Source organism: Fukomys damarensis, unplaced genomic scaffold, assembly GCF_012274545.1.
Source record: "Fukomys damarensis isolate Sample0158 unplaced genomic scaffold, DMR_v1.0_HiC HiC_scaffold_18, whole genome shotgun sequence".
Classification (NCBI taxonomy): Eukaryota; Metazoa; Chordata; class Mammalia; order Rodentia; family Bathyergidae; genus Fukomys; species Fukomys damarensis.
Genome location: NW_022900930.1, coordinates 53,865,563 through 53,882,812, shown reverse-complemented (window position 1 = coordinate 53,882,812; position 17,250 = coordinate 53,865,563). Strand labels below are relative to the sequence as shown.

Here is a 17,250-nt window from a genome sequence, read left to right as displayed (position 1 = left end):
ACCCTCACCCACGCGGGCTGCAGGCTGGGGTCCACCTTTGGCCCAGGCCGCTGCTCGGTAAAGGAGAGGTGGTGGGAAAACAGAGAGCATGCGGGTGTACGCAGCTGCTGACCAGACAGCCGGAGAAAACGGCGGCCTTGTGGAGAGAGGGGCTAGAGAGAGAGAGTGAGAGGGAGACAGAGACAGAGGGGAAGAGAGGGTGGAGAGGGTCTTGTCCCTTCCAGGTCCCCCTCCAGTCTCCCCTCCAGGTCCCCTCTCTGTCCCTCTCCATGTTTTCCCCTGACCCACTCCAGGTCCTCCCTCCTGCTTCCCTCCCTGTTCCTCTCCGGTCCTGTCCTGGTCCCCTTTCCCAGAGTGCAGCATGATGGGGCTCCCACTGTGCTGGGCTCCGATCTCCCCACAGAGCCATGGGAAGGACACAGAGTGTGGCTGGTGTTGGGAACACAGGTGCACCCCTGAAGTCCTCCTCCAGCCCCGAGTGCTCAGTGTGGGCTCACCTGTCTGTGCCTGGCTCCTGCCTCCGAGTCCTGCTGGGGGCCAGGCAGCCAGGCACTGTCCCGGAGTGGCCAGGCTGTGTCCCTGGGCTCCTCCACTCCGTGGGGAACACACAGCCTGTGGGTCTCAGAATAGGGGCGTGTGATCTGGCTTTCACTTTACCCCTGGGGAAGCGGAGACCCAGGGCCGCCGAGGATTCTCCTGTTCCAGCAGGGATTAGCGAGCAAGAGTCTGGCCCAGGGCCAGGGCCTGACCCCCAGCTGCGGCGACAGTGATGGCCCCTAGTGAGGTGAGCTTGGAGCAGGTGCAGCTGGTTTGGGGCGCTAGCCTGTCCCCAGAGCCACAGGAGTCTCATGTGCTCACGCTTCACAGGGGACAAACTCACGGGGTTCCTGGAGGAGGCACAGCGAAGGTCCAGATCTGGTTGTACCTTGGCCCCGTGGCGCTGGCGGGCAGCTGCAGGGCTCGGAGACGGCAGGCTGTATGGTATGACCCTCCCAGCCCTGCGCAGCTCCCACCCCACTGAGGCGGGCTTGTCACAGTCTGGACCGTGAGGCCCCTCAGTCCTCTCCAGGTGCAGAGATACGAGGTTGTCTGGACGAACTGTGTGCAACCTAATGTCCACACTTCCCTTCCTCACACCCAGGGCTTCCTGGGCACCCTCGCCCATCAGACAGCCTGGCCACTCTGCACCCTGCACCGAGCACACACAGTGCGGCAGGCTCACAGCTGGACCTGCGGATGGGCTTCGGGGGTGGTTAGGTGTGACAGGGGGGCCTGACTGCTCGTGCTATGTCGCGAACCGGCAACGCAGAGCACTGTATCGCAGTGCCTCAAACCTGAAAGAGCAGCGGGGTGGAGATGGGGCAGAGAGAAAGGAAGGACGCCAAGACGAGTCCGATCAAGGCGACTTTTATTGCAAACAAGCATCAGCCTTTTAAAGGCACATCAACAGGAAACACCTGACTCCTACAGCTAACGTCAGATCTTTAACAGGAAGCACCTGACTCCTACAGATCTTTGGCTATCCGAGTTTCTCTCGTGCAGGGTCAGAAACAAGTTTAACACGTGCAGTCCTTAAAGAGGAACAAATGTTATCTTTCAAAAAGCCAATGGGCCATGGCTGGCTTCCCACAGTGCTACATTTGGGAGGGGGAGAGGGAACGTGGTCAGCTGGCCAGGAAGGACCAGGACAGGGCAGGAGCATTAGCCCAGCAGCAGGGAGAATGGCCAGCCCACACGCGTGCAGAGTACGGAGGGGGTGGGTGGCAGCGACAGCGGGAGAGCAGGCTGCCACGTCCAGGCTGGCTTCCGGTGGGGGAGAGGGCAGAGGCCTGTAGACAGGGATGCTCTGGGAATGTCCAGCACCGAGCAGGACACTGGGTCTGGCTGGGCTGACACCGCTCCACAGTCATCGGACTGCGGCAGGGTTTCTCTGCTGGGAGTGCATGTCCTCGTGGCTGAGCGGTGTTGGCGTCCGTGAGCTGTGAGTGCCGGCCTCACTGCTGTGCCCACAGACCCTGTGGCCGTGTCACTGCGGACTGGAGCCAGGAGAGCCAGGAGAGCCAGGGCACAGGGCGTGGCTCCACCCGTCTGCCTTCTTTCATGTTTCAGACAAGGGCACAGGATGACACCTGTTCCTGAAGTCACCCAGCAGGCAGGTGGCAGAGTGTAGGACTTGACTGTCCACAGACAATGAGCGCTCTGATTGTCTCCGAGGAAGAGGACGCTGGCCTCTGGGCAGGGTGCTGGTAAACAGCACAGCATCTCGTCTGCTGCGCTCTCATTAGGTACTCAGTGTGTCTCTCATGTTCAGGGTGTAAATGTCCTCTTGTTATAAGGGGCGTCTTTGGGAGGTGACGAGGTTGTGGCAGTAGCCTGGGAAGAGGGTCAGTGAGCTTAGGAGGGGACCCCAGAGAGCTCCACCTGCTTCAGGAAGACATGCAAGAAGGCCCTCACCGGACACCAGCTCCTCTGACACGCGTCATCTGTGAGCCCCTGGGCTATGGTCTGTTGTGACAGCAGCTCCCCAGAGGCCCCCTTGAGTGTGTGTGAGTCCACAGGTGTGAGAACCGGTGCCTGGTGCTGGGGTGGGACAGGAAGACAGGCCGGGTCTGCAGGCAGCACAGGGCACCGGGCACATGATCAGGATGAGAGCTAGTACGAAGGGCCACAGTGCTGGCCTGGGTGTGGCCCTGCCTTGGTCTGTCCAGTGTGTGGGGAGACTACGCCGAGATTTGGCCAGGGTCACCGGGACGATGTGCGGCTCTGATGCCTATGGCTTGTCATGCCGAACCACTTGGTGCCAAGGCTCTGGTGAGGGCAGGAACTGGCCTTCCTCCCGTGTCTGCCTGCACTTGCACACTCATGGCCTTGCTGTGCTGTTCGTGGCCATGTTCTGGAGCAGCGTGGGGTCTCCAAGGCTCCCAGGCACTTCCTGTGTACTGTCTTCTCTACTTTCCACCACAGGCATGCAAGGCTGCTCTGCGCTTGCTGTTGCACATGTTTTCTTAGTGGGGCCGAAGTTCACAGGGCGCAGTGTGAACACGGCTCTTGGATCCAGGTCACGCTCTGAGCCGAGTGTGCATTGTTCGTATGTGGACACCCGCGCGATCTGAGGGTGCAGACCCTACACCTGCCTGCAGCAACCACTGTAAGTAAGTGCAGCCTGCTGAGGGTGCAGCTGTGCTCCAGCTAAGTCAGCCCAAGGCAAACTCCAGTGCAAGCCGAGTGGCTTCCGAGCACACACGCACACACATGCACATGGAACCCGCAGGGCTGCCAGCTTCTTTGGCCAGGACCCACAGATGGAGGTGCCCGGCTGGCAGACGGTGCCCAGTTCACAGCTGAGAGCCTTGCTGCCCGACAGCCGTTCGCCTGCCCAGGAGCCCTCAGTGAGCAGACTGGAACCATATCTGGAAACTGGTGTCTCAGGTGGCACTGCGGGAGGAGGGCGCGGGTGGATGCTCAGTGCCTGTCCTGGCTGAGGGGTCCCCGGTCCCCAGCAAGGGGACCTCATTCTGCCTCGATTTCCCCCTTGCATCTGGCATTCTGCTCTGGAGAGTGCTGGTGATTCATGGGGCAGGTATCAGCTGGGAGAGGCAGGCCCTCAGGCTAAATATAGCCTCTCTCTGCCATAAAGGGGCAGCAGGCGCTTGGCCGAAGGGAGAGCTCTGCAGCCTGGCCAGCGAGCTCCTCTGTGGCCGTGACCAGCAGGCCAGCAAGCGTTCTCCTCTGCCCTCTGCCCCTCTGGTGAGTGTCTGTCCCTTGGGCCTGCAGTGCATGTGGTTCTGGGCAGGGACTTGGGTGCAGACTCTGAGGACATAGGTTCCCATGCAGACCTTGCTCAGGCAGCCCGGTCAGGCAGCCCGGAAGCGCCCCGCTGCGCCCGCTCTGCATCTCTTTGAGCAGATTGCAGGCTCCCTGGGTGTCCTTTTCTTCCCCAATCTCGGTCTTTGAGGCCATTGTCTTTCCTGTGCCTCGCAGCCATGGCTGTCACTGGCCAGCTGGCCGATTCCTGCGGTTGTCTCGGGGTTCTCAGAAATGAGAGAGAGCAGAGGGAAAGCTGGAATAGGCGTGAAACAGAAAGCACGGTATTTTCTGGGGGATTGGTAAAGAAGGGTGAGTTAGCTTAGCCTCGGGACTGGGAAAGAAGTATAACTTCCTGGAGGGACAGAACCCCTGTCTTGTTCTACCCAGAGTCGAGGAGTAAGAAGGAGAAAGGACGAGGTGGAAGCCGCTCTTTCTTCCCACCTCCTTCGCATTTCTTCCCCACGAAGGACGAGCCGTGGGGTGTGCAGACTTTAAAGGTGACACTGAGGAGGGGACCTGAGAAGAACCCCACCGCAGGAGGCCCGGGCTCATGAACTGGGTCCCAGCCAGGGCCATGTGCTCCCCTCTCCCCTCCAGAGCGGCTGTGGCCCCCCTAAGCTCAGCATTCCAAGTGTGGGAACACCAGAACGCAACCGGCAGAGAGCGGGGAAGGTACCAAGCACTCTGAAGGTTAAGCTGTCAATGTGCAGGGGTTTGCAAGAGTCTGCAAGGAATGGGGGCCCTCACCTGCACCCTTGTCCTTTATGCAGATAAGGGGACAGTGCAGGGGCCATTCTGGGTGACTTAGGGACTTTTGACAGCTGTTGGTTCAGTTCTGCACATGTGGCTCTCAGGCTGCTGGATGCTCTGGGCAGGGGCTGTGTGGTCCAATGCCCTCCTGGATGCACAGCTCTCTGCATCAGGGAGAAGTGAGTCAGGCTTCCCAGGAGCAAGACTGAGCCCCAGCCATGCACCTGACTGCTCTCCAAGGTCACTGGGCGAGCAGGGTGCTGAGCTGCTGGAATTAGACTTGGAGCTGTTTGTAACCTGATTTGAGGCGCCTTCTGTGCCCAGTTGTTATTTGGGGCTCAGTGGTTACCCTGGTGATAAGTCATTTGGAAAAACCTCTGGGCAGAGCAGTCCCTGTGAGCTCCGTACCAGCATGCTCTCTCTCCCCATGGCTCCTGTGCTGTGCCAGTGTCTGTCCACTTGTCCACTCGAGTTGTACAAACAGCTCTTTCTTTCATTAAGGAAAGTAAATGCTTTGAACTTGAACCCACTTTGCAAATGACAGTCGTGCTTGGGGACATGAAGGCTGAGTCCCTGGGGCTCTCTGAGGAGGGGCTCAGGGTGAGGACACGGCAGATGCAACCCCTGTGCAGGAGGAGGCTAGAATTTCAGGGTGGTGTCAGAATTCCGGACATGTCAAGAGTCCTGGGCGCAGCCCTGTAGTGAACATGTAAAACATAGGATTTTGTGACCCACAAAAAGCAGAATTAAGCAAAGTAAAACTAGAGTGAAATTAAGTGAGACTTGATAGCTGACAGCTTGGAAGCTGACAGCCTGGATGCTGAGTGTTAAGACAGATAAGAGTTTGCTGTGACATGTGGGGAATTCCCCCCCCCGACCGTGTGCCGTGACACATGACTGCTGTGACATAAGATTAAGAGTTTGAAGTAAGGTAATGCGAGTGTTGAGGAGTTAACTTAGATAGAGCATATGGATGTATTAGATTAGAAATGACTTAAAGTATAAAAGGAGAAGACTACAGACAGATGACGTCGCTTGACGACTCCGTCAAGATGACCTGCTGAAGCTCTGCCCGAGACGCAGGAGCTTCCAGACCTGGAACAGAGGATCTGCATCCCTGCTCTGTCCGAGATGCTGACACGCTGTACCTGATCCTGACTGCCGAAACATCGAAGTCGCAGCTCGACCCTGCGAAGCCTGAGACCAGACTACATCTACCAGGTCGTATGCCCTCACCTATAGCATGATAGCATTTATGATTGTGTTAGAGATATTATGGGCTGGCATTATTTCTGGATTGCGCTGGCAATTGTAGTTGTATCCTTTGTGTGGGCTTATATTTGTATTGTTAATGAGAGTAAAAGCATTGATCAAAACGAAACCGAATTGGCAATCATTGATGCGCTGACCCGTGATCCCGAAACGCAAATCGGTGCTCGCGACAAGCCCCAAAGCTGGGAAGTGGCCGGTGGCCAGAGGAGCCGCTGGTGCCAGCCCTGCAGGGGCTTGTGGGGTCCCAGGTGGGGTACATTCCACTGGGCTGTCGGGGGCCAGGGGCAGCTGTACCTTGCTCTGCTTGGAAGAAAACAGTGGAGCAGCAGAGCCCTGGTGAGGTGGGACCTGGGGCCTCTGGATCCGGGGTCCACACCTCTCCACAGCTGTGCACCCACCCTTTGTGGAGAGGCTGTCCCCATTGGGTTCCTATGCGTGGGGCTAGCACACCTGAGACAGACTTAGAAAGGAAAGGGCGCCCTCTAGGTAGAGCACAGGCACCCCCAGGAGTCATGGGGCGACAGGCAGGCTGTAGGCAGAGGGGTGCCCTTCCAGAAGGTTCCAGAAGGTCTAGGAAGCCACTCCCAGTGGGGGGAGGAGCGGCGATGTGGCAGAGCATGCTCAGGGGACACAGGGCTGGTTGGGCCAGACATAGTGCAGGTTCTGCGAGGCAAGGGCCGAGGCCCTGGGACCCATATGTCTAGGGTACATATGCTCTAGGGTGCACCCCTGACCCTGGCTCCCAAGCAGGAGTGGGGCCCACGGCTAGGGCTCCAGGTGACAGTAGGCTGCAGCATGGGCCTCACTGGGGGCCGACTGCCTGGGGTGTCCCCACAGCTCCTGCTCTGCCGGCCGGCAAGTGTTTTGTTCAGTGAGCAGTGGGCACTGTCGGCCGGATACAGTGAAATGCACTGTCACCCTCTGCGTGTCGGGGTGAGGAGGCGGGAAATGTGCACATGTGACTGCGTAAGGCACCTGCTCTCCCCTGAGAAGGGGCTGAGGGCTCCCTGCCTGTCAGTGACATTCCTAGAACTGCTTGTGAGGAGCGCTGGCTGGGGTGTTTGAAGCCGGCTGGTGGTCACAGGGCTGCACTGCTTACACTCCACGCAAGAGTGTGGCTCTGCCACCGTGCATGATGCCTCTGGGAGACCCTCTGCTCCCCCGTGACTGAGAAGCATACAGGGGGAGCCACATGGACATCCAGTTTTCCCAGCACAGTTTGTTAGAGGCTGCCTTTCCTCCAGGTATGTTTTTTGGCCCCTTTGTCAAAGATCAGAAGGCTGGATGTGCCTGGAATTGTTTCTGCATCCTCCATTCTGTACCACCAGATCCACGTGTCTGTTTTTGTGCCAATTCCATGCTGTTTTTACCACTGTAGTTTTGCAGTATGACTTCAAATCCAGATCGTGGTGCTTCCGTCTTTGTTTGCTCTCATTGCCTGGGATTGCTTTTGCTCTTCTGGTTCTGTAGGAATTTTAGGACTGTTTTCTCTGGATTTGTGAGGAATGCTGTTGGTATTTGGATTGGGATTGCACTGAATCTATTGGTTTTGGCAGCGAGGGCATTTTGAGTGCATCAGTTCTGCCTGTCCAAACACAGGGGATGTCTTTCTGACAAGCAGATACCTTCTCCTGTCTCCAGAATGATGTGACAAGGACTGGGATCGAGACAGCCGATGTGCTACTGTTGTGACTGTGCCTAGCCAAGCGCCGGCCTTGCAGGTTCGACCAGGCACATCAGGGCCGCGCCAAGGTTGCTCTGTGGTGCTCAGGCACATTTGATCCTGGCCTCTTAGATGTGAACCTTCAAACCTGGGGGCAGGTGGGCATGTGGGGAGGCTCTGCTGAGTCCCACGAGGTGCCGCATCTCCAGATGACCTTGTCATCAGATGTGTTCCAGGCCCTCTGCACAGGAGGTGGTTGGAGGAGGAGTTCATGTTCAGGGGAGACAGAATCCCTGAGTTCTGCCCAATAGCAGAAGCCTGAGGACTGCGGGTTCCCTCCTGGGAGCTCTTGGCTCTTGGTACCTGTCCTTGCTTCTCCCTGGCGAGGAAGAGTTTCAGGGGTCACTAAGGGTCTGTCTGAGCTGTGCTGTTCTAGGAAGTCAGGATCTGAAGGAAATTGGCCATGTGGTATACTCTGGCCAGGTTTTCTCATGTGCTCCCTGAGTGGCTGAGCCACAGGAACAACAGAAGTGGAGACACCTCCTCTCAGAGGCCCTGTGAACCTCCTTTCCTGAGTGTCCATCGCTCTGTCGCCTGCCTGAGTGGTGGCCCTGGGCTGTTCCTTGTTTAGAGAAGAGCAGATTGTTCTTCAGCATGAAAGACACAGGTGGGGCTCAGGCTTGGAGGAGCTCTTTTCAGGCTTTTCTTGGAAATTAATTATAGCGACACCCAGTGGCATGGTGAGGATCCTCATGTGTTGAAGGTCTAGCTTCCACCTGTGGCTTCCACCTGATGGGATTTGAAGTGGTGGATGGATCACGAGGCTCTTACTACACCAATTGGTTAATCCCTGAGTTCAGAGTTCAATGGGCTTATTGGAAGGTGAGGCCTAATTGGATGAGGTGTGTCATTGGTGTCTTGCAGTGGTGTGTCTGGTCCCTGCTCTTCCTCTCTAGCTTTTCCCATGCTCTGCTTTTTGGCCACTATGAGGTGAGCAGCCTTCCTCTGTCAGGCCCTTCTACCATGATGTTTGGGACTTGGAGACAGCTGACCATGGGCTGAAGCCTCTGTAACCATGAGCCAGAGCCAATGTTTCCTTCTTTAAGTTGTGTATGTCAGGTACTTATCACAGCAGTGAAAATGTAACACACCTAGGAGTGCAGCTCTCCATGGCTTTGTGGAGATGATCCAGTCCATCGGGGTTTTATTTATTCAGGGTAAACATGTGCAAGAACTAGCCACCTCTAAGGACTACCACACCCCAGCCCAGAGAGAAGGATGGGTCTCATGATACCTTGTTTCGGGAGAATTTCACCCAAATGTGGACATTTCTCCACACCCCTGAGCCTTTGATGCTGGCTCAGTCCCCACCTTGCCCACCAATTTCACCATGATTTTCTCCGCAGAGTAGATCTGGAGGTGCTGGGAGGCCGAGGTTTTCTCAAGGCCTTCTGAAAGTGATACCAAAGCCTCCTGTGGCAGTGACATTCCCAGAGTGGCTTCCTGACACCTGGCCCTGTCATCTGAGGTCCTGCCCTTGTACATGGGCACCTCCTGTCCACCCTGCCCACTGTCCACCATGGCATTCTTCAGGGTCAGCTGCTGCCTGGCCTCTCTGCTGCACTCTCTTCTTCGCAGGGCATTTTCCACCTCCCCTTGCCTCTGGCTGCTATCGTACATTCTCTTGTATTCCAAGCATTTGTTTACTTCTCTAATCTATGTTTTCATTATTTTTAGCCTCCCTGGTAACAATGGTTTTCACATGGCCCTCAACATACCTGGCATTCTGTAACTACTGAGTTCACAGTAACATGAAACAGGCAGCCCGGTCATAGCATTTTTGCAGAAGTGAACATCAATGCAGTCATGTCCCAGGGCAGTGCAAACTTCCTGTCCCAGCCCGGGATGACTCCCACCTGTGTACTCTCTCACTTCCCTCCTCCAGTGGCTTCTCTCCTTGTAGTTGGTTTACCCCTGTGTGAATCTGGAGGCCGCACAGCTGCCTCTCTGTGGAGGACCCTCATCTGGCTTCCCTCTGTTCTCCAGACCCCTCAGCATGTCCCTGGTGGCCGTGCCCTTCTACCAGAAGAGACATAAGCACTTCGACCAGTCATACCGCAACTTGCAAACCCGGTACCTTCTGGATGAATATGCATCCAAAAAGTAAGTTGACAACATGGTTTAGACTCCTTGCCTTCTGGTCTGGGGTCTGGTGTTCGAAGGCGGGAATCCCCAGTCCCTGGTCCTGGAGAGGGACTTGTCTGTCCCTCTACTCGAGGCTGGCCTAGCTCTGCACGACGTCCTGAGGATCCTGTGGGCCCGGCTGTGGCCCCTGGTGGGTCCTGAGCCAGGGATTCTCAGTTGAGCTCACTGACTCTGCTCTTCTTCACGCATCTCCCGGCAGCAGGATCCAGTATAAAGGGGAACAAGGTGGAAAGCAAGGGGGCACGTTGTCAGGGAGAAGGTCGGGGGGCAGAGCAAGGGCGAAGGGATGTCCATGTAAGAGTAGTTTTGCCCCCTTGATGGCGGGCCTGTGACTCTGGATTTGTGCCCTGCTGCTGCAGTGGGTGAGTCCTTGGGCTGAAGCCCAGTGCACCTGGGCTTTTGTGGGCTGATTAGGAGGCCATGAGGAGAAGGGATGGACTCCTGGGCCAGGCGAGCTCCCCGGAAGGTGCCTGCCACATGTCACCAGCACCCTATATTTAGAGGCCCTTGTGGGACTCCTGTTCAGTTGTCATCCTTTTAGCAAATGCAGCCAAGCACTTGAGGCCACGCCCAGCAGTGCAGGGAGATTCCATCCCTAAGGATATATTTAATTGCAGCTGTGAGCCAGGACAACTGTGCAGGCAGTGACTGGAGGGCAGGGGCAGCCAGGGACCCAGGGTGGATCTCAACCACAGGACCTTGTGCAGGCCGGGAGGGCAGGATGCACTGGAATGCTGGCCCGGGCTTGTGCGTGCCAGGGGAGTGTGTGTGTGAGTGTGCACAAGTGTATCAGTGCACAAGAGCACGTGTGTATATGTACATGCATGCCTGTGCTGTGTGCTCGTGTGTGTGCACACATATGCCCGTGGGTGTGCATGTATTGTGTGGTGTGTGCAAGGAGCGCGTGCAGGGACGCTTGGGGCATGTGGGCAGGAGTAGTGCTATCAGGATGAACCCCAGTGCTTTCCTGGCATGACTAATGACCTCCCACACCGGTCCAGGCGAGCGTCCACGCAATCCTCCACCCAGCGCTCCCTTACACAGAAGTCGTCTGCACAGAGAGCATCCAGCCAGACTTTGATGGAGGCCACGAGTGTGAGCTCGCGGGAACAGGAGCAACAGGATGAGCACAGGTGACTGCAGCCGCCGTGGGCTGCCCCAGCTTGACCTTGGCGGAGGGGATGGCAGGGCCCGGCGCTGGGTGGGCTCAGAGAGTGCAGGGCAGGCTGCTGTGGGCCCTGTGCCTCTGCCCACCCCTCGGTGGGCTGAGGCTGAGTTCCCCAGGGTGCCTTCTGCGGGGGTGGGGCAGCCTCAGGCTGGCAGTCGGCCCCGCCTTAGATCCGCAGCTCCCCTAGCAGCTGGCCCTTCCCACACCTGGACTCCAGCACCACCCGAGGGTGACATGCGCAGTGTGGTCTCCTCCCGGGGTGGGGCCCAGGGCTGTGCAACCCCCAAGGTCACCCTGTGGGGGGGCAGCACCCAGCCCATTGTCCCTGTGGAAAATGCGTGGCCATGGAGGCTGCTAGAAATCCTCATACTTCACATTGCAGCAGAGTCAGCTCACGAGGCCAAATGTCACGGGAAAGAGGTGGCTTAGCAAAGTGTCCGTCCAAAATGACTCCCAGGTGCTGAGAAGCAGCTGGTCATACTGCTTTGGTCTCTGAGAACAAAGTAAACAGCTAAATATACACTTGTTCTAGTCTCCACCTCTCTCTACTATTCCTAGGAAATTTTTTTCCATAGGTGTAAAAATCAAACCTGAGGAACAAAATGAAATTTGGGCAAATGTATTTCCTTTAGAGAGTTGCAGTATGACATAGTAATCCGTTTAATAAAACATTTTTTTTCCTGAAAAGATTAACCCTATTTTAAAACAAATTTGAGTTATCTTTTAAATGCCTTAGGCAAAATTTGCCATATAAATACATTTTATTGTGAATGGAAAACTTCTTTTGTTAATCACTTCAAAATGCAGACACTAAAATGACCTGGATTTTAAAGGATCGGGTTGTTTTAAAAGCGACCTTCTCCTGCATTTAAGTCTTAGGGACCAGCCGTAGGGGACTTGAGTTGTGTCATTTTATTTCCACCACCTGTGCATCGTGGGACTAGGACACAGGCGGCCTCTGCGCTCAGTGGCCCTGCAGGACGTGGACGTGGATGTCTGTCTCGTGGTTGCGGTGTCCGTGGCTGTGCTTCACTCAATTGCAGCAGGAATGACTGGCCGCTGGGCCTCGGAAACCTCCCGGAAATGCCAGGGCTTGCAGTGGCCAATCGGCCTGGCCTGGGAAGGGTGCTTAGGGACTGAGCTGTTCTCAGGATGGGGCCTCCCAGCCCACTGTGATGCCCCTCGTGGGATCCTGGCTCACCGCTGAGTGCGTGTTACCCCCTCTGAGAGCGCAGTGAGGAGACCCCAGTGGATGCCTGCGAGCGTGGTGGGATGGTGCAGCAGCCCTGCAGCAGTCGGGCAGAGGCGGCCTTCCTCTGCAGACCCCGTCCTGACGCTATGATGAGCACACGTCCCTGTTCACAGCCGAGGCGGACTCTGGTCCTTGCCCTGGGCAAAATGGCCTCTTGCAAGATATGAAGTTGTGGGTGGCTCAGCAATCAGAGCCGCCGAAGAGGTTGCTGTGTCCCCTGCTGCTTCTCCTTGGTCCCAGTGAGAACCGGGGCTCCCCCAGCCCTACCGACCGGGCTCCCTGTTCACAGTCTGTGCTCCAGGTACCCTGAGATTCCGCAGAAGGACCGCAAGCATCACAGCTGGCTGGCAGCAGAGGGGCAGAGCTGCACGTGCCCTTGATGTGCCAATAGGGGGTCTGGCCGGGTGCCGACTCTGACTCAGTGTCGGGCGGTGGGAAGGAGCTCAGGCTCTGCACACAGGGGTCCATGTGACTTCCGGCCCTTCAGGCCAGGCTGTTTGCTGGGGAGGGCGCCTCTGTCCTGCCTGCTGCTCGGCCAGCGGGTTTCAGGTCAGGCATGCCCTCGTCCTGCACACCCAGAGCCTGGGGAGGAGGGAACGCTGACAGGCGTCTTCCCTGGCCTGGTCGGGACCCAGTCATGAGTGTAGCTTTGCTCCTTGGGAGAGAACACGGGGTCTGAAGGAGGCCACGGGCTGAGCTTTGGTGTAGAGCCAGGGGTACTCGCACAGTGGTCCCGAGGTCCTCTGGCTCAGAGCTGGGCGAGCTGTCTAGCAGGTGCAGGGAGGCCAGGCATGGAGAGAGCATCCTGGGTGGCAGCAGAGGCTGGAGGTGCAGGTGGGGCTGCGTGGCAGAGGGGGTGCTGCCGTCCTGGTTGAGGTTTTGGCTCCTCCAGGCACCTTTCTGTCCAGGAGCACTGCAGCATTTCCTGTGTTCTGGTGTCGAACTCCCCCAAGGCCTGGGTCTTTCCTAGCTTTGTCTGTGTCTGAGGCCAGCCCGACCCACAGTCCTGCAGGGTGGCCATGGGCTGCCCTCAATTGGACCTCTCCCCGGCCGCAGGACAGGCATTGGACCTCTGACCTGTCCGGCTCCTGGCACTCAGCCTTTGCTGGCTCCCACCTCTGGCTTTGCAGGGCAGGTGTGCCCGGTGTGGCCTCAGGGCACCCAGGCTCTGTGTCCTGCTGCTCCCTCTTCCCAGGCCGCAGTGCACAGCCATGGCCTGCTGCTCGCCAGGGCACCTCCCGTGTTCCAGTGTAGACCAGGCACAGGTAGAGGAGACTTCTGAGGGACAGGGTCCGGGAGCACAGAGAGGAGAAGTGGCTGCCCTTGCCCTTAATCACAAAGGTCACAGAAACAGAAAGGAGCTTTGAGATTCAGAGCAGGGCTGGGAAGGGGCGGCTTTGCGGGAAGGAGGCGGTCCCAGTAAGGAAGTGACGGGGACACTCTCCCACTAATGGGACAGGACCCCGGGAGGGTGGCAGGACAGCAGCACCCTGTGAGGTACAGGGAGGTGGTTCTGGGAGCAGCCTGGCCCCGCTGGAGTTGGTGCGATCATGGTGCTCAGAACGACGGGCCACAAAGAGCGTGCCGTTGGCCACGTCCCAGCTCTCTGCTTCTCTAGGACACAGTCAAATTTCTTATCTGCCTCTGTTGCAAGCCTTAATTCCCTGTCAGATCCACTCAGAAGCCGCAGCCTCCCAGGAGATGGAGGCTCTTCCAGCTGTGTGCAGAGGAGACAGTGGACTCCGCATCTCCTTAAATTGTCACATCCGGTCACAGAGGACCCCAAGGCAATTCTAGCCCAGCAGCACCTAGAGGCAGCTGAATCCTTTATTTTAGAACCCCAAAGCCCCATGGCTCAGTCTCTGTGGAACATCTGTGTGTGCGTCCTGTGGACCAGAGGGAGAGCGAAGTGTGTTCCCGGAGTGCGCGCTGACCGCCTGGCTTTGCGCTTGTGCCCGGCTCCCACCCTCCACCGCTCCCTGTACCTGCTGGGACTCGTCCCTGCTCCCAGCTCTGTGCTCTGGGTCCTAAGGTCTGGGCGGGCGCTCAGCAGCGCCTCTCATGGCCAAAGGCAGCAGGCGCGCTACTGCCGGCCTCCGCCCAGCGGTAAGGTCCTCTTTCCCCAACTTCTCCAGTGACACCAACACACGCATCACAGTGCACTCTTGAAAACAGCAGGCCGAAGGACGCGGAAAGGCCTTGGTCTTGCTGTCTTCTCATGCTCAGGACCTTGGAGCCCTGCCTGGTTCTCCTAGCCTGATGCAGCTCTCGCCACCAGGTATCGGTCCCTGGAGGCGGCCTATGGCGAGGCCAAGCGGCAGCGGTTCCTCAGCGAGCTGGCACAGCTGGAAGAGGATGTGAGCCTAGCCCGGTCCCACACGCGCAGCACACTGGACAAATACGCCCTGCAGCAGACGGTAGGGTCACGGGCCAGAGCGGGGCCAGGAGCGTGGCAGCACCCTGAGCCTGCCTCTCGCTCTCCGGCACAGGAGGAGGACCAGAAGGCCTGGGAGTGGCACGTGTTCGAGGAGCGCATGAGGCGGGCCCCGGAGATCCTGGTGCGGCTGCGGTCACACACGGTCTGGGAGAGGATGTCCGTGAGGCTGTGCTTCACCGTGCAGGGCTTCCCCACGCCTGTGGTGCAGTGGTGAGTGGGGACACGGACCCCAAACCTGCTCTGTGGGCTGGGAGGCTGAGGCAGGAGGACTGCAAGTTACAGTCCAACCTGTGCTATTTAGGGATTTAGTGAGACTTTGTCTCCAAAGTAAAAAAATAACAAAAAAGCAGGGATGTAACTCATTGTGAAGACCGTGGGCATGCGCACGCACACACACACGCACGCACACACACACACACACACACACACACACAGAGTTCACAGAAAGTCCATTTAAATAGTCTGCTGGCATTTAAGTGAAGCAACACTGCTTGGCCGTCTTCAGAGCAGTCAGTCCTGAGATGACCTGTGCCCACCATGGCCCTGCTCCTGTCCACACTGGACTGAGGCTGCTCCCTTCATGGGAAGAAGCTGGGTCCAGGAAGTGGCTGTTTAGGTCCCTTGGACCCTGCTTGGTCAGCATCCGTCCTGAATCAAGCGTGTGACCGCTCAGGCCCGCTGCAGAAACTCCCAGTGCTGTCCACAGGTTAGGAGGCAGCCAGATGCAGGCTGGGACAGAGCTCTGTCCAGTCTGGGTGCTGTCCATCACTTGCCAGCCCCTGTGCCTGGGGTGGGGGGGCACTGCACACCGATGGCCCTGCCAGGACCCAAGCACCAGCTGTGTGTTTTTGTGGAAATAGAGCAGCTCCTGGTTCCAGCCAGGATCAGGCAGAACCTGCCCTGGGTCTCCTGAAGGCAAGAGCTGCTGGGGTGTACTGGAGGTCCTGCTGCCTTTGCCTGCGGGCTCCGGCCCCCACCTGATGGTAGGAGTAGGAGGCAGGAGCTGGTGGGAAGATGCTGAGAGAGGGAGCAGGAGGTGGCGACAGCACCAGGACCAGGAAGCTGCCCGTGGTCTAGACCACTGTCTCCCTTGCCAGGTACAAGAACGGCAGCCTGATCTGCCAGGCAGGTGAGCCGGGGAAGTACCTCATCGAGAGCAAGTATGGCGTGCATACACTGCAGATCAACAGGTGAGGATGTGTGTGTGCGTGTGTGCGTGTGTGTGCGTGTGTGCATGTGTGTGCATGAACCTGTGTGAGGGCCAAGTCCCATAATTCATGTTCAGAGTTGAGGGAAACCAGATTTCAGACTGAAAGTTGTCAGCGGTTTGCCCCAGTGGCTTTGTGGGGTCTGTGGGCTGACTCGAGGGACAGAAGCCCTGCCATCCCCGGTGTCAGCAGTGGATGCAGGTTCCGGAGAGAGGGTGGCCAGCAGTATAAGGGTCATCCTGGTGGCTGGGCTGATGGGCAGCCTTCAAGTGGGGGTTCACCACCCCTCACAGCAACCCCAGCCCAGGCGCTCAGAGAAGTGCCGCTGCCAGTCCTCTTTCCTGTGACTCTGACACTGTGCAATGTCTTACTCTTCTCTTGGTGCTGAGACAAAATCCCGACACCCACAGTTAAAGGGGGAAGATTTATTTAGGGCACAGTCCACAGACGTTTCCGTCCATAGTCGGCTGGCTCCAGGGCAGGGTGGCAGAAGGGCACCAGTTCATGGCGGGAAGACAGCAAAATCAGCAAGAGGCCTCAGCAGCACCTTCCTGCCCCTTTTATGGTGTTCAAACTACTGAGGGTGGGAAGCACTCACACCCTTAATCCCCGTGCCCTTGAGCCTAGCATTGCACCAGGCATCAGTCACACATTGTAGATTCAGCCACCTCTGAAAAGGCCCCATCTGCAACTACATGAGGCCTTGGGGGACATGGAGACACAGCCGCAACAGGAAGGGACAGGTCAGCGGCAGGAAAGTCACTGCCCATGTGCCCATGCCCAGATCGGGGCTGTGGTGAGTGTCTAGCATTTACTGTGTTCCTCTCACAACATGACACACACAGACCAGACACACGGACACAGATACAGATACAGATACACACAGACACACGACAAGACATGCACAGACACAGATACATGCACAGACAGGCTGGCATGGACAGGGACACAGAGATACACTCAGGTGCACACAGACACACAGGCACACATGGACCCCTGCAATGCGAGTGTTCCCCTTATTAGAGAAGCGTTTGCACCCAGGTGTGGGGCAGACATAGAGTCTCTGGGGAGTGGCTCAGCTGTGGGCACCACATGATGGGGCCCGGAGCCACCATTGGGGTCTGTGCACAGCTGAGAGGCTGTGGCTACAGGCCTGGCTGGGACCCTGTCAGGCAGCCAGATGATCAGACACCGCCTGGGAGCCCTTGGCTGAGCACAGGGCCATTGTTGCCAGCCTTTCCCACCTGGGAAGAGCCTGGACCTGCAGTGTCCCTGCCTCCCGCCATGCCCCTTCCTCTTCCTGAGGCTCGTCCTACTGCCTCCTGGTGGCATCTGCCCGGTGGGCCCTGTGATTGGCTGGGGTCCCCTCGCTGCACCAGGCTCTCTTCACCTGGAGCCTATGGCCCCTGAAGGGCAGCTGAGGGTGAAGAGATGGGCCTGGCCCCGGGTCCAGTCTGGCCCTCCAGGTGAAGTGCTTTCTCTGGATGT

At 57.7% G+C, this 17,250-nt stretch overlaps 1 protein-coding gene across 1 annotated transcript in view; it reads left to right on the top strand.

The window, feature by feature from the left end:
- The first annotated feature begins 3,657 nt into the window (after nt 1-3,657).
- The window catches only part of Myom2 (myomesin 2), a 56,694-nt gene continuing 43,101 nt past the window's right edge, over nt 3,658-17,250 (top strand). The window contains exons 1-6 of the mRNA XM_010620375.3: nt 3,658-3,747; nt 9,539-9,655; nt 10,699-10,830; nt 14,396-14,534; nt 14,607-14,764; nt 15,652-15,744. Of these exons, the coding sequence (XP_010618677.1) occupies nt 9,549-9,655; nt 10,699-10,830; nt 14,396-14,534; nt 14,607-14,764; nt 15,652-15,744 (629 nt within the window). The 5' untranslated portion in view covers nt 3,658-3,747; nt 9,539-9,548. The remainder of the gene's footprint in view (nt 3,748-9,538; nt 9,656-10,698; nt 10,831-14,395; nt 14,535-14,606; nt 14,765-15,651; nt 15,745-17,250) is intronic.